This window comes from Austrofundulus limnaeus, unplaced genomic scaffold (assembly GCF_001266775.1).
Source record: "Austrofundulus limnaeus strain Quisiro unplaced genomic scaffold, Austrofundulus_limnaeus-1.0 Scaffold8, whole genome shotgun sequence".
In the NCBI taxonomy this organism is placed as follows: Eukaryota; Metazoa; Chordata; class Actinopteri; order Cyprinodontiformes; family Rivulidae; genus Austrofundulus; species Austrofundulus limnaeus.
In genome coordinates this window covers 5,619,485-5,647,425 of record NW_013952410.1, presented here as the reverse complement: position 1 = coordinate 5,647,425, position 27,941 = coordinate 5,619,485, and the positions used below count along the sequence as shown (strand labels likewise).

The following is a 27,941-nucleotide window of genomic DNA, read 5'->3' as shown; positions in this document are numbered from 1 at the left end:
ATGCATTTCTGACTTGGTATGTAAATAAAGTGGGCGGAGTTTCTTGGGTCAGCTCCTCTCCTATTGGTCAACAGACAGGAAGGAGCAGGATCCATGTGCAGATCTACTGTGGCTGTCTCAATTTATGGGCTGGGTCCTCATGAGTACGTAGCCCACCTGGACCATGTGGGCCACATCATCCGGGTAGGCTGCATGAAACTGCTGTGAAACAAGATGGTTTAGCCTTCACCTGACGTCGGCTTGACGTATGTTTTTTTTTTAAATTGGCTTGACGTATGTTTGTATGGCCATGCACTACCCCGTTACCGTATTGATCAGTTTCCTATCAGACTGAAAATGTGTTGGGACATGTAATAACGTCTTTTCACCAGAAGAATAACTTCACAGTTAAAACGTTACACATAAAAAAATAAATAAAAAAACATTAAAAATTTTGGTTTAGCTCCTGTATCAGCATTTGTAGTTGCTTTTTTTAACATCTTATTGCAGCATGAATTTCATCAGCTAAGTTGCTAAACTTACTTTTAAAAACAAATTCTTCGGTCTGTGATGAATTTCCAAACAACATAGACTTGTTAAAAAAAATAAAACTCCACCGTCTTTGTTTCTCTGTTTAGTTTGCTGTCAGCGCATTGAATCCTGGGATAGCCTCAGCCGGTGAGGATGCGCGGATGAATCCTTGATTTTTGAGATTTTGTCGGCCGCATAATGAGGAGCCTTAGAATTGGGACAGCACACGGCGCAGGGCAGTGATGTATGTGGCCGACAAATGCGCACTCAAGAGGACCCGGCACATGAACTGAGACACAGCCTGTGCATGCTTGTGCTGATCACTTTAGCTTAAAGTTTAGCTTAAAGGCAAGGAGTAGCTCAGCCAAGAAGGACCGCACACCTTATTTCATATTGAGGCAAAAATGCATAAAGTAAATACAGGAGACAGACGTGTAAAAACAACACATGGAAATAAAAAGACCTGTGGGGAAATTTATGAAAAAATAATTAATTATAATAATTTAGGAGACACAATAGCATTTACAAGTAAAAGGAAAAACAAAATATATATATATTTTTAAAAACAGTAAAATTTAAATTACGTTCTAAAACATATAATTTATTAAAACTAAGCTAGAGAAATAAATATGAAGGTAAATTAAAATGTAAAATATGAGATAAAGTTCTCCTATTTAATTTAACTGATGCATTTTAAGTGTATTTATTCATTGGTCCTATTATATATTTCTGCTTTTATTTCTAAATATGTTTGTTTTGGTCATCCATACATACTTGCCTGTTTAGGAGTGTCTCTACTTACTGAGTCAGACACATGTCACACTACTGAGCCCGTGAGGGGGCATGGGGGCGGGGGGGGGTTCTTTTGCGTTCCCACGCAATACTTTTGCCTTACCTCACAATACTTTTGCTTTACCTCACAATATTGTTTTGCGTTCCCACGCAAAAGTTTGATTTATATATGAACTGAATTAAATCAACTTTTATTTTGAAATATCCGGTTACCAAAACAGGATGTCTTGCCACTAGTTCGTGAAATTGACATTGATGTTGAGTGGCTACAGTGTTAAAATATCGGCATATGACATATTTCCATGCGTGGCTGTGTGATATATTCATTCTGAAGCTGAATTAAAGCAGTAGGCTAACTCGGTAATGGTAAACATGTGAGTTTGTTAATAAACCGGCAGGCACAACAGTGTTTAATGAATTTTGCGAGGTAATGCAATACTTTTGTGTGGGAACGCAAAAAGAAAAAAAAAAACCCATGTCACCTCGCGGGCTCCGTATCACACAGTGTCTTAAAAACACATTTTTAGAACAAAGTGTCTCTTCTTCATTTAGCCTACAGCCCCTCTAACTGGATCAAAAAAAATGTACAGCATACTATACTGTTGTAACATTTTTAAATAGCAAGCTCTGAACTTTATTTAGATACTTTACAACTGAGAAAGTTCTGATAATTATGTCCTTCTTGGGTTATAAAAACAAAAGTATATTTATGGACTTTCAGATTATTTTTCTTTCATGAGTTTTGTTTTTTCCCCAATTTGACAACATTTTTAAAGCCCGCAGAGCTGTTCTTGCTTATATGGTTCAAGTAAGCATCAGAAAGTGTCGGCAGTTTGAGAGAGAAAGAAAGGAGACACACTTACTTTGGCATCCTAAAACAAGGCTCAGCACAAAAATAAAGAGAGGTGTTTTAATCAGAGAAGTGAGGCAAAAATCAGTCTAAAAACAGCACATTTCTACAGAGAGACTGCTGTAACGTTTCATTTTAAATGTAAAAAGCTCAACCCAGACACCAAGGACAGATGTGTAACTGAGGAGCATAATAAGTGTCTTGAAATAACTGTCAAATTTTAACAGAGCATTTCATCTGAAAAGCAACAGAGCCTTAAAAACATTCAGTTTGTTTCGAACACATGAGCAAATCTGAGCAGAAACATCATTTTAATGAACGTTAACCATAAAACTGGAAAAAATGTCACATTTTAAAGAAAACCCTACAAAAACTCAGAGACAGAAAGGTTAAAAAAAGGAAGACACCAGTGTGCTTAATGTTCAATAACTCATTAATGATTTATTTATTTTAAAATGTGATAATAAATTATTAATTTTATTATAATGATTAAACGGGACAAATTATCTCAATAGGACATACACGAATAATCCCATCAAAATGAATCAAATATAAGTTTTTGTAAAAAAAAAAAATCAATCTGCATTTATTTATAAGAGATACATCATTTGCAGGCTAATTTACTGGCATGATTTAAAGCAAAAAWGTTGCTTCTCTAATCTGTGCAAAATGCAAAATCTTTTAGCATAATGTTTCTTAAACCACTTACCTCCCAGGTGTGCTTCTTCTACATTTAATCAGAAAATAGTTTACTTTCCCATAGAAAATCATTAATAGACTGAAGTCAGAGACTGAATAATCTAATAAATCCTTTACTATAGCTACATTCTGAGCATATTTGTTTTAATATATATAACCTTTGACACTGTAGACATCACAGAAAGAGGAGTTTAACACACGATGCAAACAAAAATCAACAAAAGCAGTGAAAGAACAAAAACACAAAACTTTTTTAGCCTTCACTAAGCTCTCATGTTCAAAATAATGTGAAATCTAATAAAAACACAACCTGTGAGAACCAAAAACATAATGCAGTTATGGACAAACTAGATTTAAGGGATATTTGACCATTTTGAAGTGCTTTTAAAAGGTTATGAAGAATTAAAGTCTGAATAGTTGTGGCTAAAAAACAGAGCCCATTTTGACCAGATGTTAGCTCGTTGGTGTTATCAAGGTAAAATTATTTCTCTAAACTGAGGCTGTTTAAAGAGTTATTTAAAAGAAAGTTGGGATGTTGTGTAAAATGTAAATAAATAAGGAATGCAATTATTTACGAACTGTATAAAGCCTTTTTTTCACCATGGAAAAGAGTCAACCCACTTCTTCCTTTCAGGGTCACGGGGGTTGCTGGTGCTCATGTTCAACTGTCTCTGTACGAGCTGTGGGGGACAACCTGGACTGGTTACAAATCCATGGGGACACAGAGACAAATTCAATCTCGCCTACTTATAGCTCCCCAGCTTGGCACCTACACATGAAAGTTTTGTCTGCTACCCTGAAAATATATAACACAGACTCACCAATATATCATTAGCCTCATAGCATTAAATGCCTACGTCATTTGTGACCAAATATGTCTTGGGCAATTATACTATGAGGCTAACAATATATTAGGATTCAAGTTATACTAAATAATTAATCTACATTTGGTCACTGCTAAAATATCAGGTGCAACAGGTTACCCGGTACCTCATTTTTTTAAAAGATGAGTCAGTGTTAAAAAATTTTCATCGGAGATAAAAGGGTACAGCTTCCTTGCGCCTTTGGGTCGGAGGCACTGGCTCTAACTGTTGTTTGCACCTGTGAACTAAATAGTGGTTCAAATTACYCAGCCTTCGGTTCTGGAAGGTGCTCCAGCTGGGGACTCCATCTGTCTGCTGGGGAATTTCAATGCATACAGTATGTTGGTAATGACAGTGTTAACTGGAAAAGTGTGATTGGGAGGAATGACCTCTGACYTGAAGCAGAGCTGTAAACTTGGTAGTCTTGTCATCTGATCTGCAGCTGTATGTTTTGGACTCTTGGGTCAAGACAGGAAGCTGAGAAGTCAACTGATCACCACCTGGTGGCAAGTTGAATCAGGAAACGTGGTAAGATGTCGCATAGACCCAGTAGACCCCAAAACTTTGTGAGGGTTTGCTGGGAAYGGCTGGCAGAAGAACCAGTCAGAATAATCTTCAACTCCTACCTCAGACAGAGAAACAACATCACAGCAGACGGAGGGRTCAATGACTCTGAGTGGGCCAAGTGAGCTGTGTCCACAAGTTTGTCAGTGCTTCTTGTGGCGAAGCCTAAGGTAGACACCCTGGGTAAGAGATGCTGTCAAATACAAGGATGAGTCCTACTGGGTCTTKTTAGCTGGTAGGGCTCCAGTAGAGGCTGAGGGGTGTTGGTGAGCCAGTCAGGCTACAGCCCTGGCTGTTGCTGAGGCAAAGGTTTGGATGTGGGAGGAGTTTTCAGTTTTTCTTTGTTTCTAAGTTGGCGCCATGGCAGGCTGCCTGTTCCTGCAACTCCCCTGTTTTGGGCTACTGTAATGTTCAAATTTCCCCACTGTGGGATCAATAAAGTTCTATCTTATCTTATCTTATCTTATCTTATCTTATCTTATCTTATCTTATCTGAGGCCTTAGATCAAGATTATTTATGATCTTCAATAAGATTCTGGCAAAGAGTCAGGTGGCTGAGGTAGGAAAGCAGCACTTAACCAACATTGTATGGGGTGCTGTTAACCTCAACATGTCATCAATGATGACACTTTGAAGACCTTATTAATCCACYAGCATGTCTTCTACGCAGGAAGAGGACTTTGGGTTTGGTCTACCTTCACTAGGGACCTCGAAGGGGCATGGACGTTAGCCCAACTTGTCAACATGTTGTTTGTGGATTTGCAGAAGGCATTCGATTGTGCTCCTCAAGGTATACTGTAGGAGGTGCTTTGTGAGTATGGGATGGGGGTCTGTTACAGGCTGTACAGTCTTCCACGACCAGACTTCAAAACAAGTGAAAGGTAATGGATAGATGGAAAAATGTGGTTAAACTAAAATCATTAATTATTTTTGGAAACCATGGATGCCAGTTTCTCTGTACTAGAGGACCATCGAGCCTGTTTTCAGTGCATAGTTCAAAAGTATGCCTCTCTTATGGYATGRGGGTGAATTAGTTCGTATGGSGTAGGAAGCTTATGCATATGGAAAGGCACAATAAATGCATTAAAGTATATACAGGTTTTAGAAGAGCATATGCTCCCATCCAGATGATATGTTTTCAGGGAAGGCCTTGGATATTTTTGTAAGATACACAAACTGCATCCTTTACAGTATGACTTTCTTAGTCCAAGTGCTGAACTGGCCTGCCTACAGTCTAGGGATGTCCCGATCAGATACTCAGTATCAGTATCGGTGGCAGATATGGCCATTAGTTGAAAATCGGGTAGAATCGGATTTAGTCATGTGATCGGGCCGATCCAGTTTTCGTGACAGTTTTCAGTATCATCATGCTTTACAACTGCCGTTAAGAAGTCAAGACGCATACAAGTACGCAACCATGTCCACAGTGTGGGAACACTTTTCAGTGGAAAACAATGATGCTGAAACTGCATCTTGTAAAATCTGCAAACTGGATGTTTCTCGTGGTGGGAACAGCAGGGCTCCTTTAGTTACCAACCTTTTGTCACTTGGAAAGAAATAAAGAAATAAAGCTATCGAAATTGTATCGGATCGGTATCGGAAAGACTAATCATTAAAAAAATTGGATTGTATCAGGAGCCAAAAAATCTGGTTCGGGACATCCCTACTACAGTCCAGACTTCTCACCAGTTAAAAACATTTAACGTATCGTGAAATAAAAAATCCAGTAAAGACGACCCAGGACTGTTTGAACAGCTAGAATCCTAAAACAGACTAGAATGGGACAACATTCCTTATACAATCTCCAACAAATGGTCAACTCAGTTTCTTCAGACTGTTGTTAAAAGAATCTAAGCTTGAGAGGGGTAAACTTTGCCCTGTTTAGTTATTTTTTAAGATGTTTTGCTGCCATACAATTAAAAATTACCTGATTAGAAATGCAAATTTTTGCTTAAATATTTGACATTTTTACTATATTTTATTGTGAATAAAATGCAGTTTATAAAACTTGCAGGTCATTGCATTCTATTTTATTTACATTTTACATAACGTCCCAACGTTTTTTGGAATTGTGTTTGCACAACAGGAAAAAATGATCATTTTCACACCACTTAAAAAAGGCCAAACTATTCCATCTAATAAGTCTGGAGTCTGTGTTTAAGTAACCTAGGAATTTGCATGATTATATTAAGTGACTGATTATTTTAGGTACTTTTGTTTAAATTATTTAAATCTAGATTACTCAGATATGGAAAGTGTGCTGAATACTTAAACACAGAGGCTCTTGTTTATCGGTGCAACCATCCCTGCAACAGGGGGCAGACTTTCCCTACACAGAGAGAGGCAGGTACACACACAAAAAAAGAAACATCCATCACGAATAAATAACACAGGTCTTATTTGCCGTAGGTTAAAACCAGAAGCTTTAATTTGTGTGTCATCCTGATCCAAGAGTGTTTTCTGAAGCCAAAGACAAACTGTCGAGTGTTTAATCACAAACTTTAAATTTGGAGCACAGTGTGAATCCTGATGACACACAACACAAATCTTCTACCCATAAACATAAAAATAGATGCTCAGGAATTCACACAAAAAATAAAATAAATAAAAATCCAGTGGAACTGACAGTCATGTTACAAAACGTTGATGAAAATCATGATAGTGATCTTTATACTGGCTCTAATAAGAAAAAAGCAGCCTTAATGATAAAATTTAGTTTAATTTGAAGCTGTTTTCTTTAAAAAGACTGTACCATGACTGTCACTTTGAACAAACTGAGTGTATTGTTACACCCCCAAACCAATGACAATGTCAGGTGYTCAGAGCAGAAAGAAAGGTGCCAGGCACTGAGTAGCTCAGCATGCAGGGTGGATAGCAGCAGCAGCAGCAGCAGGAGCAGCGATGGCAGCCAGTCAGTACACAGGCACATTAAAGTACTCATGACGGGGCTGAGGGAGAGAAATGCACACAGCTTAGAAAATAAGACTACACAGAGTCATAAACATTCAACTGCAGGACATGCAGGACACGGAGCAGGCAAAAGGCATCACTTAAGACAAACTCCTTTGTTCCCCTCACACAGAGTCAGAGCGGTCAGAAAGAGACAAAATTCATCAAAATCCCTACATTGATAAACTGAACTAAATTGCACTTGGTTTTATCAATGAGTTCAAATATTAAAACTAATTAAATCCATCTATAAAACAGTGCTAATAGCTACAACAGCATATCAGGGTCACAGAAATAAACWAAATGGAGGATGAAGAATTTTTTTTTCAAGTTTAGAAAATAAAGTTGAAATGTTGAGGGGGAAAAAAGGTAAAAAATAGTGTTTCAAGACTAAGTTTAAGCTGAACCCTACACTATTTGGGCAATTTCTTTTTTACTATAATTTTAGCTTGCGCCGGTGCACTTTTACTGATAAAATTCCAAAATAACAACACAAAGCATTTCCCTGAAGCACTTTGAGGAGCAGTTTCCTACAGCAGCTGCAGCAGAACTCACAAAACCTCATTATAATTTCACAAGAGTCTGAAACTCAACGTTGACTTCAAACACTCTTAAAGTTAAAAAAGTATATGTGATTATTCTCTTGTTCTTAAGTAAAAACATTTAAAGCATCCTAGACCCCGAGTTCCACTTCATCTGAGGCTACAGCCCACAATGTCTAGGGGGTAAAAAATAATTAAATAATACTAAATGTTCCAAATCTGTCTATTTTAATAGACAAAGTGTACTCCAGCAGATTACATCAGAAATGTGTAGACAGCTGCCAAGTTGGGTACAAAGTGTGCAGAAAAATGTTAACAAAGAAAAAGGCAGTTTTGCATTCAGTGCACATAAAAAATAGAATTTTTTTTAAATTAGCTGTGCAAAATACAACTGCACTGCTAACTGGTCAATTGGTCCCAAATACTCTGCAAGGAAAAAACACTGACTTACCGTTTTTACCATATTTTTAATCATTTTATTTTTGTTTGTTTTTATGTTTATTTTATCTTTTTACCATTCTTTGTTTTGTGTGCAGCCATTGTGTCTATTGTTTTTGAATGTGCTAAATCAATTTCGCTTTTATTTTTTCACAAATGGAGTTTAAACGTAAATTCAACTTGGAACACTGGTGACCTCACCTGCTCCTGCGGACCTCGTCATCTCAAGCTCAGCTCTGTCCAATCATCGCAAACCCAGCTACGTCCAATCAGCTCCTGTCTGCCAGTAAATAAAAGCCAGCCACCTCCATCACACAGTCTGCGTGTCAGCTGACCGTCAGCCTGCCACCACCCCTCCTCCACCCTTCATTTTCTGGAGAGGGTGCATCTTGACGGGTTCTTCCACGTTCGGCCGTGTCTCTTCCCGTCCCTCAACCCAGCCGGTCAAGGCAGATGGCCACCTGTCCTCAGCCTGGTTCTGCTGGAGGTTTCTTCCTGATAACAGGGAGTTTTTCCTCTCCACCGTTTGCTCAGGATGGGAGTCTGTGATGAAGTCATTCAACACAAACTGCTGGCTTCTTCTTTAGATTGTTCTTTTCATGACCACCACCACCAATGTCAGGCCCCAGGGGGATTAAATCTCCTACCCCTAACTTAAAGCATCTTGTATGAGCTTACAGCTTCACTCAGCACTCTTGTCCTATGCCGGGGTCCGAGCGCCAAACTCTAATGCCATTTATGTCATAACTTTGTTGATCCGGTCATGTCAATAAACCTCCTAAATTTCATTCTGCCTTGTGTGAGTCTTTCCAGGCTGAATTCTGAGTTACCAACTAGGCTCCAACAGTCACACTTCAGTTTTAAGTGTTTGAGACTCTTATTGTGAAAGAGTTCTACTTGTTGTTTCTGTTGCTACGAGAGTAATAAAGACAGAAAGCTTGACTAGTTCAGAGAAAATACTTTGTGTTGTTATCATTTTGTAGTTTAACGTAAAAGCTCACCTATAACACTTAGTTGCAATATTATTAATGTAAAATTAAACTAATACAGTTAGTGGGTTTTCCTTGATCAGGTTTAGTCCTGAAACTCTATTCTAACTACAATACCTACATTTTCACTCCAATCTTAAAACTTAGAGGCAAAAAATGTTATTTGCACATTTTCCTTCTAAGCATCTTCTTATAAGCCTTCATAAATAAATGTCACATAAATAAATAAAAAAAACATGTAACCAACAACGTAAGTGTGTCTAAACAGTGAAAAGATCACTACGGGTAGAGACTGGGAATAAGATCAGAAAAACAATCTGAACAAGCAGGAACTGTAACTGTACACAGTTAAATATCAACATACAGTAAACTACAGGACTCTAGTGGTACAGACAGTCTATAGCTTCACAGACACAACGTATTCACCTTAGCCGACCTAACTCTGGAAAAGACCAGAGGATTCTGATGTCATATTTGGGATCATCACACCTGTGAGGCAAAGATTTTCATCAGGTAAAGACAAATGATCCACTAGCTCTGCAATTAAACTGACCTAGAATACTAAAGTTGTAGAGAATATGCTCGGGGAATAGGAGGATAACTGCACCACTTCAACAGCTATGTCCTGGTCATCAGGACGTCTCTGCTCAATTTATCTCTGATGTCTCCCATGCTGATGTGATCTGAGATTCAAACCTTCAGAGGCTCCATTATTCTAAAAGAAGAGTAAGTATACAGAGTACCAGTCAGCTCGAGAGAAAAAAAAATCATTAAAGGCTTATCAAAATCACCTCCACTAAATCTGCTGTGGTATGTTTTCCATATAACTTGTGCACTTTGCACTTTCTGAACTCAATGAACTTGAGGCATCAGTTTCACCGTGCAGCACTTGGCCTCCGTTTCAATCCGTTTCTGGATTTTGTTTATCCTGTACAATTCCAACACTGTTGTGCTTCAAAAGGTTCCAGCTGTGTAACCTGATTACTGAACTGCTCATTGGAGCACATTGTAAGCTAACTCGTTCCCTCCTGTGTCACTTGCAGGAATTCCAACACCACAGGAAATGTTTGAAAATTTTGATTTGATTGCTGTTCTGATGATAAAATAATCACAATAAGAAAAGGCAGCACATAGCATTTTCCCTTTCATTTAGTCCATAAAGTTATTGGTTTATTTAACCAAGAAAAAAATAGATATCCAGGTACTACTGGTGCAGTCAGATCCAGTGCCTGAACCACGAGGAAGAACTGTTCAAGTTAGTGAGGAACTTTAACTTTTCCTTTTCAGGATCATAATACCGTATTACGGTATCATGGCAACTTATGATGGAAAGATTAGTTGCTTCAGAAGAGGTGACTGGTCTAGTCAATTAAAAAATAAAAAGCATGCCCATCTGTATCCTCACTGGCCAAGAAGTGGTCCAGCAACAGTCCTGCACAGCCTGAGTGAGGGTGTGGAGTTACAGGCTCACTTACATTGGTGCAGTATTATCTGAAAGGACAGGTGGCAGTACACTACATAACCAGTGGAAATGTAGTACTGCAGTATTGTAGTAAAGTAGCAGTGTATTGTAACTTGGCACATGGACCAAGTTACAAAAATTGGAAGGTGCACAGCCATACGCCATGACATTGTGTGGGGCTAACATGCAGGGGTGGTGTAGTGGTCATTGCAAATTACTCTTACAGTGGGGACGGCGTAATTGTGTCACTGTTGGCGCACACCCTTGCACCATGTTCAATTAGTCAAGTATAAACCAAGCTTTAGGCAGGTCTGTTAAGTCAAATCACACCTAAGGCTGTTGGCTGTATGTAATGCTGGTTTGCTGAGGCAATTTACCAAGATTGACTGTTTTTATTCATAAAAATGTTTAGACACTTAAACAAGCCAGGCTTTAAAGAGATACACTGTATTTATACCGTGTATTAGTGCCAGGACAAACAGTGAGACCTTTGTCATTGCCTTTACTCTCAAAGGCCCCCTTCACAATAGATAATGACCCTGCTACGATGGAAAAACTCAGCTAGAATGTGAATGATCTTTGCAGGGTGTTGGTGAGGGCTTCGGTTCATATTAAAAACACAATGGACTCCACTTAATATTAAAGGTCATGGAAGGTTTTGAGCATGCACTAAGCTTTTGTATTGAGGTTGTGATGGCTGCGTATTGAGGGTACTGGAGGGAGTGTGGTATAAATGTAACGGTGACGAGAGGCTCATACCCACTGGTGTACACTGGTCATCATGAATTTAAGGGTAAAACTCTCAGCCAGCCCACCACACTGCACAACTACAGCAAGTATGGTAAGTTATTGCAACACTATTGGTGGCTCAGCCTCTATGCAACAATAAAAACAAATAGCTGTCCAATATTTGTCTTATTGATGCAAAGGAAGAAGCACATGTTCTCATCATAGTCAGGCCTGATGAATTTGGATGATGTGGTGCTGCTGGTGAAGGCACATATGCAGTAAGAATAAGCTATTAGGCAAGTATAGAGAAACAGTCTGTAGAGGGAATTAGAGAAAGTAGCAGCTTCATGATAGTCTTCACACTATAGTAATTTTTTTCTAAACTGGGCGGCTGTGGTGGAGTGGTTAGGGGAGTCGATCTGGAACCAGAAGGTGGCTAAATCGCTGATTCGCTCATTCCGCTGTCAATCAAATAGGGATTCAGGCTCAGACAGATCATCCAATCATCATACAGAAGCTGAGCGTCCGAGCCAGCCCACTGCTCCATAGACCCCCAGAGACGCTCAGCATCCGACGGGCGGGACAAAGCCAGCATTTAGCCAATGACTCGTCTCGTTTTGCTGCATTTTTTTGCCTTGCTATTGAAGTCTGTGGAAGCTGAGTGTCCGCACTGTTTAAAGCACTGTGACGCTGTGAGAATGAGGGAGAGGAATGCTGTGTCGTTACCAGTGATAAGAAGCTGATTCTGAACAAAAGTTGAGCGCGTTGTAGCGCATATTTAGTCAATGACGTACTCACATTAGTATATATTTAATCACTTTTTTTTTTTTACATTTTAGGGGAAGCTGAGCTTCCCTTGCAGTCTTAGAGCAATCACCTCTGGGGGATATAGCATTAACTATGTATAAACTAATGCCACGTATTTATTAGTAGGTTATTAGAAGTTCCAGAGGTAATTGCCTTAGTGATCATCATTTCATCATCATCATTTACTTAGTAATGCTTTACAATGCTAATAAAATGGCGCCATCCATAATTTATAAAAACTAAACAGCTTGCAGTATTTTTACCCTCTATGTTTTACAGTTGAAGTTAATATTTATCAAATAATGTTTAATGTAATTGGGGATCCCTTTATTAAGTATTATTGTTCAGAAATCAATAATCTGTCATTTCATTCAGTGCTGTTAATATAAGCTTAGACCAGTCTCTACACAGGCAGCATGGTCCTTCCAATTAGTATTTAAAGAAAAATTAATCTATTGTATTATACTATATTAAAAAGAACTAACAAATGATTTTCTTCTTTCCATTTTAAATAATGTAAAGTTTTAAATTGCCAACAGTTCAGGCAAACCTGATAATTGTTGGATTAATGTGCCTGTAAACGAGACTGTTTAGCGAGAAAAACTTGAAACATTCAAATTTGAGTCCATGCCTGCAATTACCCATACGGTGCATAATATATGTTTCACTCAAAGTCATGAGGGCAGTCAGTCTGACAGAAAAACATGCAGATAGAAGCTGGAAACCCATGCTGTCTGAGTGCACCAGGCAGGTAGTTACCAATTGTCTGGACAGAAGAAGAGATAAACTTTTACAAGATCTCCTCATTTGGTAAACTTCCCCAGTCTTCACTCTGGCTCTACAAATACAGAATTGAGCCAATCAGAGACCTATTTTCTCTCTTCCACTCAGGGTAAACTTGGATCACTTTGCCTCTTTTCATGTCAGATAACATCAAAATTATCCACTTTAAAAAAGCTCACAAAGAACCTACCACCGGCCTTTTCGGGTCACTGCAGTCTTAGATGGTGACATATTGAGCTCAAGCTATGCCAAATCTAAGAAGCCTTTCCCAGTGTTTCTTTTTTTGACACCTTATGTAAACTGTCCCCAGTGCTGGCTGTTCTTTCCAAATAATATCACTTTTCTTTGTCGAATGATAATGGGCTGTCAGCAGTGGCCTGATTTCCTTTCCGAGAACTCATTAGCTCTGTCCTTTTGGAGCACTATCTGACTAAATGTTGAGCAAACAAAAGAAGCAAAGCATCAGCTTGACTAATCAAATCTAATGTATTATGTTCTACTTTGTCATACTGCATACTACTATTGCATACTGCCCTTTTTAATCAGTAAACTGTAGTTCTGCTCCAGTTTTCTTTTTAAGGAAGACTATGAATTAGATGGAGAAATTCAATGCCATTTACTATTTAGAAGTTAAGGTTCTTGCTCTGTGCCAGCAGTGGTACACATCACACTGATGACATGTTTATATCAATGAAGTCACAAGTTGAGCTAACAACTTATTGTTTAAGAAGACTTTAAATGATTCCTAAAAGATTTCAAACATGTTACGAGTGTTTAGTTGTTATTCTACATGCTCTCACTCAATAAGTGCTGGTTATGTTGTTCTTTAGCCAAGACCTACTTTTGCTTACTTAGTCTGTACTTGTACTTTAGTGCATACAAAAAGTAGCCACTTACTTTGGTTCTTTTCTAGGAATGTGAAGATTATCTGCTTTGTACTGATTCACAGACATGCATGTGCTCAATTGACTGGACTGGTAAAGCACTAATGACTGTGTACAATGTGGAGGTACAAAGTAATGAAAGTTTGTTACCACCCAAAGCAGAACAAGTGCATGTACATGGGTAGGAAACTTTTTTAGGGATTTTCGTACGAGAAAGCTTTATTAAGATCACTTGTAATAGTTACTGTACCTATGGAGCTATTTTTATGAGATTAAAGAAATTGAGTACAGTGATCCCTCGCTATAACGCGGTTCACCTTTCATGGTCTCGCTGCCTCACGGACTTTTTTGTGCAGTTCATTTTTCACAGAGCATTGTGTTCTTTGTCCTGATTGGCTAAAAAGTCTGTGCTCAACAGGCTAATGTAGGGGTCACCTCGAGTGAAGAAACAATATTTACTGCCTCTAAGCAGGCCTCAGACAGGCCTGACGAGAGGACAGGAACTCTGTCACAAACTGAACTCTATTTAGGCCATGACAGGTCATTCTGACCGTGGAAGAGAACCCCTCAGTTCTCTTAATCAGATAATGGACAGAACAATCTCTTCTGTTCGTAATTCATTTGTTGTTTAACTAAGAATGATTATGCATTTGTTAAATCATGATAATGACTGTCACAGGAAAAGTGGAACCACTTCTTTTCTTTTATCGTGCCTTAAAGATTAATAATGGTATAAAAGAATCACAGAAAATCTGATTACAATGTTTTCATTGTGTTTTTATGTAAATCACTGTTTTTATTTTACTGTGAACACAGTAATATAATTGTGTATTTTTCTTAAGAAAATCTTTCCTTTATCTGGACTAACAGAAGGTTCAGAACTGATTATAAAACAGAAATGTTAATTAATCATCATAAATGTTTTGAGGTGATTTCTCTTAGTCTATTAGAAGAAAGCTGAAAAGAGCTTATCATATATGTTGTTGGACAACCACAGAAGTTTAACCTTGGGCTGGCGCCGGCTGGCAACTCTTTATCTTTCTTTCTCTGACTCATCTCTAAGCCTGAGAGCGGAACCAAAGTTCATCCGTTTCTTTTGCTAACCCGGACGGCTTTGAGCGACACACTCTTCTTCCTGATTCCAACCTAGGAAGACAGCTGGGATTCTCTCTGGAGAAACCTCAGTTTGGCTCAAAGTCTGATCCCATGAGCTAATTAGGGAAGACTTCACAGCCAGGGACCCGGCACGCCTGCCGGTGGTCTCAACCCGAGGCCGAGCCTCTAAGTGTGTTTTTAACTCCCGAGGGGAGATTTTATTTTGGAAGGAGGAACCAGATACGGCTTGAATTTTTCTGGCTTGGACTGAAACAGACGAAATTTACCTGGAAAAACACCTGTTCGCCAAAGTAAGCGAGCCGACATCAGTTCCCTGACTGATCGGAGGCAAGTCAGCTCCTACCCTGAGGGTGCCTTAAGAAGTCATCACCAGGTAAAGCTGATGTGTTCGGAGTGACGTGTCATGTGGAACCTGAGCTTAGAAAAGAAGTGCAGTTCCGGTTGACCCTCACTTTGATAAAAGTAAAAGTCGTAGTAACATACTAATCTTACTTTCCTCCTTTCCTTGTTCTTAATTTGCCAAAACTTAAGCTAAAAGTGCCAGTAAAATTGTTTGGTTGTTAACATCAGAACTGACGTTTTACTGTTCTATATAAGTAATCTGAGTTGATGTGAATTGAAATTCGGACTCGGGTTTTTTCTAATTTAACTCTGACGCTTGTTATGGGAATACCACAATCAAGTGTAACTTATGATCTGTTCAATTTGTGTAAATAAATGATTGCATAGTCTTTTACGAATCAACTTGAACTCGTCTGAACGTTCACTTGTGTCACTTTTCACTTCGCACAGTCAAGATATTAACAAGTAATGAGAAATACCTTGGTAAAAGTTTCCTCATAACCTTATGTATGAGAGATGTGGGAAAAACGTAATTCACCTTAAGCTCACTCTTACACTATCAACATGTCAGAGCCTGTAGGATGATTAAAAAAAAACAATAAGTAACACCAAAAAAAAACCCATCTTCCAACCTGTTCTGCCGCTAGAAATAAGTTCTGGACTTTTTCCACTCTTCTTTCCTCCTGCTGTGCAGCAGGCACTGCCGGTGGGGGGAAAAAAATGTCTGTCAGCTCGCAGCTCCTGGAGTGGCAAAACTAACCGAACAATCCGCCTCTAAATTATCTGGTGAATTAATTATCTGGTGTGCGCAACTTTTGCTTGCTCTTTAGTAAATAAAGCAAAGCCATTTTCTTTATTTTATCTTTATTTCACCCGTCATTAAGACAGACAGGTGTTCCTCACTCTTCAGACGCGCGTTTAGTCCACTTCTGCGTTCAACACTGAATGCGCTTCAGCGCGTCCAAGGCGTTGGGCGCATTTTTGCTGCTCAAAACACGTTCAGTGGGAACCCGRTGTACCAGCCACTACTTCACGGATTTCGCCTATCACGGGTTGTTTTTGGAACGCAACCCCCGCCAAAAATGAGGGATCACTGCACATTGGAATTCTTGTGTGTGTTTCTCTGAGTCAAGCCGTTAAAATCACAAGTTATAAATATAAATAGATAAAAAAATTAATCAAAAGAAGGCTGGAAGCTGATTCTATCAATAAGAGACCAAACCTGAGCAGGTTTAAGTATTGCACATGGTCATCAGTATTGCACATAACTGCAAGATTACAGAGTAACAGTCTTCTAAAGGAAAATGTATGTATTGGTTGATGAATGGGTTGGTGTCAGTGTCTGTGCGGGAGTTGGATCAGTGTCTGTGAGGGAGATAGACGTCTTTGTTTTGGTGTGTTCATATTTTGATATTATGGAATGCTTATGGGGACATTTTGTTGTTGTGTGTAAATCTGCTTGGTCCACACATTGAAAAAAAAACTATTTGTGGTCAGGGCAGGGTTAGGTTTAGGGTAAGGGATCTGGGTTCGGCATTTGAATGGAAAAAGGATGGTTCTGGTATGCATCAAAATGAAAATGATGCTGCGTTCACACCGAACGCGATTTCAGCGTCAAAATCACGTCCAATGCTTCAAGTTGGACGCTTGTGCAATTTGAGGTTAAATGAGAGTCAAAATTGCTCTTGAAGTGCTTGATACATGTCCAGCACGTCAAGAGCCTCCCCCTCCCTCCTCTGCCGTTCTCTCCTCCTCTATTGGTCTCTGTTTAATGTCAGATGAAATAAAGAAAGTGGCTTTGCTTTATTTACTGAGTGCAAGAGAATCTCACTCATCAGATAATTCAGAGATGTTCTGAGTTTGGTAAGTTTCATCATCCAGGAGCTGAGAGCTGACTCAAGGCTCGCTTTAAGAACCATTTTTTCCCCGAGTCCAGTTTGATGAGCCGCTGACCCGCATCTGTGGTGATATCTCCTGCCAGGACACCGACTGCAGGCACTTGATTTCAGCTAAAGAGCTCCTGTCCATCTGTCTCAGGTTAGTAGACATTCAGGAAACTGCCCCGTCGGAAAACCTGTCACTACGTCACACAGAGGAGTCTCTCTGATTGGTTGACACGGCGCGTCGAGCTGCAAAATTTAAAAATTTTCAACTTCAGTGTTCGACACGCTTGACGCATCGAACGCTCAAATCGCACTGCTCTCATCACGCTTGATGCGCCACAACACTTCCCGGCGCTGCTTGACACACATCCACCATAGACTTTGCATGCAAACCTGACACTCCTGATGCTGAAATCACGTTCAGTTTGAATGCAGCATGAGCTACAGCATGTGCATTATTTTGACTCAAGGGCAACAGGAAGCAAAGTCCTGTCTTTTTTCACATCCTGATGAAACAGTCTTTGCTGGATCCTTTCACAGCTGTAGTATTGTTTTTCACGCAACTGAGGCTCGTTGTGAGCTAGTGGCTGAGGAACTTTATTTCCCTTGATGGCAAGAGGCTGCCGAGGTGTTATCCTCTTCAGTGTTTCCCCTAGGAAATTGGTCTTGGGGGGGCTACTTGTTTTATGAAAACATAAATTTATGCGACTCACCTTCAATTATGGTAATAAATTTCCACATACATGAATATTTAATTACCTAACTACATCCTAAAGTTAATGACTTCTCATGATAATTATCAATAATAATTTATTGTAGCAAATTAATATTGATAATAAGTGATCAGAACTGTGTGCAGCAGATGATCTGAGTCCAGAGTTCTCAGTTTGAAACCTTCTGGAGCTCTTCTGTGTGACTCTAGGTGTGACAGAGTGTGGATGGTTGATTGTCTCTTTTGTGTCCCTGATGGAGACTGGAGACCTGTCCAGGTGTCTCTGGTGAACTGGAGACCTGTCCAGGTGTCTCTGGTGAACTGGAGACCTGTCCAGGTGTCCCCTGCCTTCACCCAAAGGCAGCGAGGACAGGTTCCAGCCCCACCCTGAACCTGATTAGAAACAAGGAGGACAGGAGGATGATTTTTCTTTATAGCAGGAAACAGACATTTAATTATAAAACTTGATTTATTTTATGTTAATCTGAATCAGTTTAGTGTTGTTTGTAAATTTATTTGACAGTTTTGTAGGAATGAACATGTTTGTAATGTTTGTTCAAAATAAACCTGTTTCTTATGACTTCTGTAACATGTTTTGAATAAAATATTATCAGTAAAAAAACCTCGAATCATGTCCTTTCTAAGAATTAGAACTCTCTTGTAGATATAAAGGATAACATTTAGAAAATGCAATTATGCAACTTTCAAAAAAACTTCCTCTCAGTCACTGAAAATAATTTATTTATCACATTTTAAAGACGATTATTATCTGGGCTCTTAAGGGTTAATGCTCCTGAACGGGACTGTTTGACCTGCAGTGTGATGTGTGTGACAGAGGAGAGGAGAGGAGAGGAGAGGAGCAGCTCAGCTCCATGTTTGAGTCCAGCAGGACCTGTACAGCAGCTGATTCTGTCTGGATTTGAGTTTACAATCTACTCTGGTTACTTTTTTCAAGTTGAGGGACATTACAGCTGCTCTGCTGATCAGCGCTTTTTATAGAACATGAACGGACTCGCGGGAACCTGGTCGCACGCGGGGTCTGTGTTGGTGATTCTACATTATTGATAAGGTAACCATGATGTGGCTGCACCTGTCACATTTTATTTTAAAGAAAGAAAAAGTAGCTTGCAAAGCTGTCGCATCGGTGCACCACAGACAGCGCTCAGCCTTGCTCTGCGCCATCTTTTTTCCCCAAGTTTGGTGAGAGGTGGATATGGAGGGATGCAAAAAATAGCTCTGGACTTGATCTGGACTTATTTAAATAAAAATGACTAACATGCCGTGGAATTCTTAGACGGACGGGCCGTCTCGTTGGCGGCCGGGGGCTTGTATAATGGTAGGGGAAATACTGCTCGAAATATAGGATTGGGTCCTTGGTTTTAGCTTTGTTGAGAAGAAGGTTGAGGCCAAGTGTTGGAGGGTGGAATGAAATGTTAGTGCAACTGCATATATTAATAGATCAGATTTGGCAGCACAGTTCAGTGATTAGTACTGATGCCTCACAGCAAGAAGGTCCTGGGTTTGATCCCCAGTTAAGACCTGAGTTCTTTCTGTGTTGAGTTTGAATGCTCTCTTTGAGCTTGCAATGATTTTCTCCAGGTACTCCGGTTCCCCCCCACAGACCAACAACATGTACAATGTGTTGCCTTCAGGCCCATGCCTTCCTTGCAAAAGAGATTGTTGATCTTAATGGGACTTGCCTGGTTAAATAAAGAGGGGTTCAATGTGTCTGGAGCCAGAGTATGTGGCAAAGAACCATCTTTCCAGACATCTCATAGCTTCTGAAGTGATTATTAAGGTTCTGAGGTTGTTTATAGCGGCTATGTTGGGTGTTTTTTGGAATTCAAACTGTAACAGAGGACTGTGTGTGTGTGTGTRTGGGATGGGGGGAGTTCACTGTGAGAAGGAGATGTTAAAGATGTTAGTATAAACCTGCGCAAGCTGCTCTGCACTGGCTTTCAGGATTCTTGGTGACAGTCAGGATCCACAGTCTTTCAGGGGTTTAACCTGCCTGAGGACTTTAAGAACTTGTGTTCAGGGGACTTTTAAAGGCTTATCCTGGTTGTTCTGGTCAAACCTGGTTTAAAAAACTGTTTAGCTTGTCTGACAGAATGTCATTTTGAACCACAGCTGTTATCATCCTTCCTGTAGTTTGCTATTAATTAATTACCACATGCTTTTTGTATGTCTATATGTATTCTTGCAAATAGTTTATAGTGTAAAATGTTTGTTATGGACAACATTAAAAATAACATTCTAATTACTGTTGATTTATTTTAAAGACTTTGTAAATTGAAATGTTTTTAGTGAAATATTTCTTGTGTTAAATCTTGTTTGTTTGGTGACAACAGGATATATAAACTGAATGTATGAGATGTTTGAACCCTTGGCTTTAATATACAGGCCATAATGCATAACCCTTTAAATATTAAATAAGCCAATTTCTGCTGTTGTGAGCTGAAGTTGTACCCTGGTCCTTCAAGCAGATGAGATCTTGAACCTGGTTTTAATCTGGTTAAATAAAGGAAATTAAATGAAGTTTAGGTCTGACTGGAAGACGGAATTTGTGACTCCAATTGTCCTCTCTCAAAAAATGTAAATCTACGAAATTAATGTTTGTGTGGTCTCAGAAATGAAGATAAGACTGTTTCTATGTTTCTAAACTTCAGTGTGAGTTCTGATCAATTCAACCTAAAGCCTGAGCTGAAGGAGCATTAAAAAAAGCAAATTTTCTTGGTTATTACTGAGGCCATTAGGATCTAAGCATTGGTTTACATTATGTTGTAAAGTTGATGGTTAGTGTCTAATAATGTGGAGCCATCAGAGATTTAAATTTTGCAAAAAGATAAACTTTAAGCAGAAAAAAAAACGCACACCAGCAACTCCTATTTTCATGGTTTGGTCCAAAAGTCTGAGCAAAAGCTGCTGTGTGTTTTTTCTTACAGGCCTTTAGTGTCGATGGTGAATCTACAGCCTAAGACTACTGACCTAAAACTACAAGATGGGTAGTTTCATAAACTGTACCTGCAAAGAGGCGCATCTGAAAGTCTATATTCTGCGAATCACAGTAAAGAACACACAAGCACAAAGAAAAACATGTCAGCTACATTCAAGATTCAGAACCCTAATCAAAGGACACATAAAGCTTAGAGAAGAGTCTGACATTAAGATCTGAAAAAAATAGGATGATAGACCTCAGAGGACAGTACAACTTTACAGTAACATCAGTTCGAATCTACGCCATAAAAAGAGGTGAAAGTCATTCTGGGAATAGCTGGCAGTACCATACTTTTTCAAATGAGTATTTCTCACATACATAAACCTTATTTTAAAAAGTCCATATCTTAGATTCATGCTGCAAATTAAGCTGAAAAGGAACAAAAATCCTGAGGTGACTGAGTCCTAACAGGTGTCATTAAAAGAAGAATATAATATGTTACAAGACTATAATGTGTTTACTGTTCGCTTGCAAACATTGTTTTTTTAGAGCTTTTATTTTCCTAAATGTAGAGCACACTAGAAAAGCTTTCTTACAGAACAGTTGTGTGGACAATAACCAGGATTCTTTTGGCTTGTCATATAATCTTCATGAGGATGATGTTGATCTCAGAAAACTGATCCTCTGCTGGCTGACATGACAGTCCAGTCCAGTCCAGTCCAGTCCAGACCATACCATACCATACCATACCATACCATACCATACCATACCATACCATACCATACCATACCATACCATACCATACCTTCTTTATTTTTAGAGCACGTTAAACAACTTCATCAACTTCAACTTCGTCTTTGCCTGAGATGGCTGTAAAGCTCTGTACAACTATAATTTTATTCCTCTATATAAATTAGTGTATTTACCCCCTGAAGCTTAATATGATTTATATGTAATAAAATGATCAATTATTCAAATTTACATGTATGAGAGTTGATCTCAACACAAAGCTCAATTCGTTGTTTTTTTCTTATTATTATCGATTAGAAACTCTTTGTTGTTTCATTAAAAAAAATAAAAACAGGTCTTTGGGGTGAAAAGTCGAAATGTTTTTGTTTTTACAGTCTGTTACAGCTTTAGTTTATGTTGTGGCAAGGTGATTAAATCTCTGGCCTAAGTAGGGGGGATTCTGTGTTTGTCTTGCTTAAGTGGAACAGTGACCTCTGACAAAAACAAAACTTGTTGAAACAACTGAAGTGATGTAAAGAAGAGTGGGCCAAACTACATCCACAATGATGTGACAGAATGAATGAGTCAGACAGAAAACTACTGAACTGAATTGTATTGAGACAACAAACAAGCAGGATACCATCACAATAATCTAAATTAAATATGGGTGCATCAATAAATTGGTCAGCCCATTTATTGGGACCAATTTCCTTATTTTGGGAGATCGGAAGTAAGTTGATACTTAAGACCAGTGGAAAAGATCAGCTTCTCATTTACCTCCAAAACGGTCTGAAAATCAGCCACTGCCCCTGTATTTGCTCTGCTGTGAGCAATACCTAATGTCCAGTTAGAACTAGTTTGTATTGTTTCAAGGATATTATTTAATGTTTTTTTAAATAAGATTGGAACATTGAAAGTATTGTGACCTTATAACACCTGACAGTGTCTGTTTTTAAAAAAATCTGTATTCGCTAAAATCGAGAACAGCAGGTCAGACTTTGGCCAGAAAACTGCAATCATGTGCGCCCCTAGAATTAAAACGTGTAATGTGTAATAACGGCTTGTATTTCAAGAAGGGGGCTCTGCAGTACATGCTGTCCTGTGTGCAGAGTTGACCCTACCCGTGATTGGTCAAATCAACTTGTCTTGTGGGGCAACTTAAGAAGAAGTAATGATAATAGTAAAATAATATGATTTATTGACTGCCTAGGTACAGTTTCAAACAGAGCAATGACTCAAATAAAAATTAACTAGAACATGTAAACATAATTTACTGACTTCAAATTTCATGTGGCAAGCACCTTCCTGCCTCAAATTATGACTAATATTCATATTCATGATTTTTAGCAATTTTTTCACAGGCTGGTTAGGGATGTTTTGACAGAGCCAAATTGTTACATGTCCCTCCAAATGTACATCGTTCAAATTTTGTGCTGCTAGCACCTTCCTGTTTCGAGTTATGACTAAAATTTACAGTGGTTTGCAAAAGTATTCATACCCCTTGAACTTTTCCATATTTTGTCACATTACAACCACAAACATAAATATATTTCACTGGAATTTAATGTGAAAGACCAACACAAAGTGGTATACAATTGTGAAGTGGAAGCAAAATTTTACATGAATCAAAACATTTTTTACAAATAAAAAACTGAAAAGTGCGACGTGCAAAAGTATTCAGCCCCCTTTTCCCTGAGTGCAACCAATTGCATTCAGAAGTTGCCTGATGACTGCTAATGACTCAAAAGGGTCCACCTGTGTGTAATCTAATCTCAGTACAAATACAGCTGCTCCGTGACGGCCTCAGATGTTGGTTAAGAGAATATTGGGGAGCAAACAGCATCATGAAGTCCAAAGAACACACCAGACAGGTTAGGAATATGGTTTTGGAGAAGTTTAAAGCAGGCTTAGGTTATAAAAAGATTTCCCAAGCTTTGAACATCTCACGGAGCACTGTTCAATCCATCATCCGGAAATGGAAAGAGTATGGCACCACAGTAAACCTGCCAAGACAAGGCCGTCCACCTAAACTTACAGGCCGAACAAGGAGATCACTGATCAGAGAGGCAGCCAAGAGGCCCATGGTGACTCTGGATGAAATGCAGAGAGCCACAGCTCAGGTGGGGGAAACTGTCCACAGGACAACAATTAGTCGTGCACTACACAAATGTGGTCTTTATGGAAGAGTGGCAAGGAGAAAGCCATTGTTAAAAGAAAACCATAAGAAGTCCCGTTTGCAGTTTGCCAGAAGCCATGTTGAGGACACAGCAAACATGTGGAAGAAGGTGCTTTGGTCAGACGAGACCAAAATTGAACTTTTTGGCCACAATGCAAAACGCTATGTGTGGCGGAGAAAGAACACTGCACATCACTCTGAAAACACCATCCCCACTGTCAAATATGGTGGTGGCAGCATCGTGCTCTGGGGGTGCTTCTCTTCAGCAGGGACCGGGAAGTTGGTCAAAGTTGATGGGAAGATGGATGGAGCCAAATACAGGGCAATCTTGGAAGAAAACCTGTTGGAGTCAGCAAAAGATTTGAGACTGGGGCGGAGGTTCACCTTCCAGCAGGACAACGACCCTAAACATAAAGCCAAAGCTACAATGGAGTGGTTTAAAAAAAAGAATATTCATGTGTTAGAATGGCCCAGTCAAAGTCCAGACCTAAACCCAATTGAGAATTTGTGGCAAGATCTCAAAACTGCTGTTCACAAACACTCTCCATCCAATCTGACTGAGCTTGAGCTGTTTTGCAAGGAGGAATGGGCAAGAATTGCAGTCACTAGATGTGCAAAGCTGGTGGAGACATACCCTAAAAGACTTGCAGCTGTAATTGCAGCAAAAGGTGGCTCCACAAAGTATTGACTCAGGGGGGCTGAATAATTTTGCACATCACACTTTTCAGTTTTTTATTTGTAAAAAATGTTTTGATTCATGTAAAATTTTGCTTCCACTTCACAATTGTATACCACTTTGTGTTGGTCTTTCACATTAAATTCCAGTGAAATATATTTATGTTTGTGGTTGTAATGTGACAAAATATGGAAAAGTTCAAGGGGTATGAATACTTTTGCAAACCACTGTATATTTATATTTTAAAAAAATCTGTGCTTCCTGCTCGACTCAACCCCCCCCCACACACACACACACAACTTCTTCAAACCTTATTATCGATTTGACCAATCACATCTTGGGCCCACAAAGTAAGAGACTCCTACTTAGTGACTGCAAAGACTCCCTTCTCTTGTACAGTATTTTACATGCCTCTGGACTGAAAAAAAAAAAAGAAAGTCTGAACTAAAAAAGAAGGTAGATTACAGATGAAAATGAAAACAGAGAAGTTCCCTTAATAAAACAAGATGTTTACAGATAAACTGGTTAGATCTCTTACCTCCTGCAGCAGGTCAGCCTGCTCGATGGCCTTCAGAACATTTTTCTTGGACGTCTCCTGAGCCTCCCCGCCCAACAAGAACTCATCCAGGATGAAGTAAGCCTTCTCAAAGTTGAAAATAATGTCAAGCTCACAAACCTGTTCAACACAAATATAAAAATAAAAAACACAAACGTATTAAATATTAATTTACCTCAAGATTTTGAGGCTGAGTAACAGGTTGCAACCCAACAAGGAGAAATTTAATCATAGATAAAAAAAACAACAACCAAAAACAAAAAAACAAAAAACAAAAGAGAAGACAGAACGCACACTGCCGAAGTATTTATCTAGCAGTTCCACGTATCTGTGAATGATTTCCAGAGTGATGAGCTCATTGTCCTGGTCCTCAATGGCACAGCAGAAGTACAGGCTGGCATATCTGCAACACAAATGATCCAAACCTCARCTCAACCAGCATCCTTCACTGCAAACTGCAACGTCAACCAGACCAAAGGACCTGCAAGGAGAGCTGACTTTATACATTTAACTTGGGCAGGATTCCCAAGTGATGCACTGTTTCCCTGCTCACCTTAATGCTGCTGAGGAAGCAGGTCTCAGTTATTGTTTAGCATGGCTGCTTACTGTGTGCAGAGTATTCATTAAAAACCAGAAACCAGAGCAGAATGCTGATTCAGTTAAGCCCTATTCTTTATCCCTGATAATCCCAAAGGTTCTCTTTAAGCATGTGATGATTGGCTAATAAAAGACTTGGTCAGTTGATCCTGTTGGAGCCGGAAGGACAGCAGACTGGACTGAGCAGTGGACTTTAGACAAATGATCAGTAAAAAATAGTGACTCACTTTTCAAACTAGGAGGAAGGAAGCTCCTCGTTAAAATTAAAACTGGTTTCTGGTGGGATTCTTTAGATTCTTAATGTTTTCATGATCCAACTCAAAGTTTTCTACTGAATGTGCTGCACAGCCACATCCAGCAAACATAATGATGCACTTCACATTTTTAACTGCCCATGGTTTATGGAAGCGAGGCCGTGTTTGTAATAGTGGCTAATTAATGAAAATGATAATGGCAAGTGGGATTTTACAACAAATACAACATATCACACATCTCCATGTTACAACTGGCAGTTTGAAAGTTATCAGACATCCATTTAGCATCACATTAAATCCTATAATGTCAGTATTTGTTGTCACACAAAGCTCAGACATTTACCTGAAGAAAATACTTTACCTACAAGAAGTTTAATGTCGTCAAACCAGGATAAGAATCATCAACAAGATGAGAACTGGTGAATAAGATCCTGAATAGATTAGGTATTAAACTACTTAGTTAAAAAGACAAAATTTCCAACTTTCTGCTATGCAGGTTCTGGTTCAGAGCCAAATGTCATATTTTAAGTCAAGCCACCACTAAACCTAACTAACTAAGATCCAACAAACATTATCGATAAAAACATCAGCCTTTAACAATATCAATCACCAGCCGGGCCGTGTGATTTTTAAAAAAATTTCTTTATAAATGTGAAAATACATTTCATTTTTACATCAAACATACAAGCTTTTAAAACCTGATCTAGAAATAGTAAAAATAAAATAAAATAAAATAAAAAAGACAACTATTTTTCCCTCACTGTCAGGACATCACATTAAACATTTTCTGTTTTAGGTCAGCAAAGATTAATTTTGTATTTGCTAAATGTCCAAATAATGAGAATTTTAATAGTTTAGAAGATTTTTTAAGACTTCAAAGTTACAAGTTTACATACACTAAGAGTTCTAAGCTTTTAAATAATTTGGGAAAGCCTAGATGATGATGTCATGGCTTTGGAAGCTTGTGATTGGTTAATTGGCAACATTAAAAAAGGTACCTTGGAGGCACATCTGTAGATGTATTTAAGGGTATCTCACATCAAGGGACAATCAAAAGAAATGAGTCAAGTTATCAGGAAGAGAAAGGTCAATGTTTACAACTCTGGTTTATCCTTTGGTCCAATTATCAGATGCCTGAAGAAGCCACGTTTATCTGCATTTAAACAATTACTTAATATATATAAATAAACAAGAAAATAACAGCATGGGAATGTCTTGCTATCATACAACTTGAGTCTGATTAAAGTGCTCGGTATGACTGATTGACAGCCAAGCGGATGACGCGTGGACACATGGTTGTTTGATGTATGTTTTCGCACACACTTTTTATAGCTCCTGACACACCATGACAAACTCCAGGGACACCCCTCCCACTGCGGTACACAACAACACATGGGGTTTCTTCTTGCTGGCATCTACACTGTGGAAAAAAATAAAAAACTCCGATCCCCTATTTGTCCACTAATCTGTCCCGGGTAAAACTCCACTGTGTTTGGCAGAGAAAATCATTCATACACGTCTGTTTTATCTCCATTCATGAGGTTTTGTCCATTTTGACTTATCTTTATAAATGTACACTTCCTGGTACAACAGTCGGATTCTGGAAATGAGTAGTTGAAGCAAAATGCAACTAGGCATGCACGATATATCGGCATTGACACTGGTATTGGACGATATTTGTCATTTTTTAGAATGTTGGTATCGGCCCGATATGTAAAATGGGGCCGATATTAATGTCCGATTATGATTTTCCATTTTTTAGCTTTTTGTTTCTGTTTTGGTAGGCGAAATGTTTGGTTTAATGGTATCAGTTTGATTGTGATAGTGATATTGATGCTGCGCAGCCAGGAATAACTGAAGTAGGGAGCCATGTCAGAGGTCTGGTAGTGTATTTATGGTATCAAAAAAAAAGACAAGTGTGTTTGTGCGTAAATGTACATAAACTAGACACCGCATAGCAGAAATGCACCGGAACTCAGAAGTCTTTATTCCTAATAAATGTCATGCTACTAGGTGCATCCCAAAATTGTAGTGGCTTGGGAGGGGGTCTTTTTTTTGGGAAGGGGGGTGCATTGGTTGACCGGATGGATAGCCTCTCATC

The 27,941-nt window shown here is 38.9% G+C and overlaps 1 protein-coding gene across 5 annotated transcripts in view; it reads right to left on the bottom strand.

The window, feature by feature from the left end:
* The window catches only part of LOC106512429 (adaptor related protein complex 1 subunit sigma 2), a 40,637-nt gene that overhangs the window by 1,771 nt on the left and 10,925 nt on the right, over positions 1–27,941 (bottom strand). Inside the window, exons 3-7 of one of the 5 annotated variants that reach the window (XM_014001050.1) lie at positions 25,284–25,392; positions 24,972–25,109; positions 20,939–20,969; positions 9,623–9,685; positions 6,710–7,226 (exon numbers count right to left, since the gene is read on the bottom strand). In XM_014001050.1, coding sequence (XP_013856504.1) covers positions 9,633–9,685; positions 20,939–20,969; positions 24,972–25,109; positions 25,284–25,392 — 331 coding nt within the window. In that variant the 3' untranslated portion in view covers positions 6,710–7,226; positions 9,623–9,632. Of the gene's footprint in view, positions 1–2,165; positions 2,175–6,709; positions 7,227–9,622; positions 9,912–20,938; positions 20,970–24,756; positions 24,852–24,971; positions 25,110–25,283; positions 25,393–27,941 lie in introns of those variants that run through there. The other 4 variants (XR_001309675.1, XM_014001053.1, XM_014001055.1 and 1 more) reach the window with 4 other exon arrangements.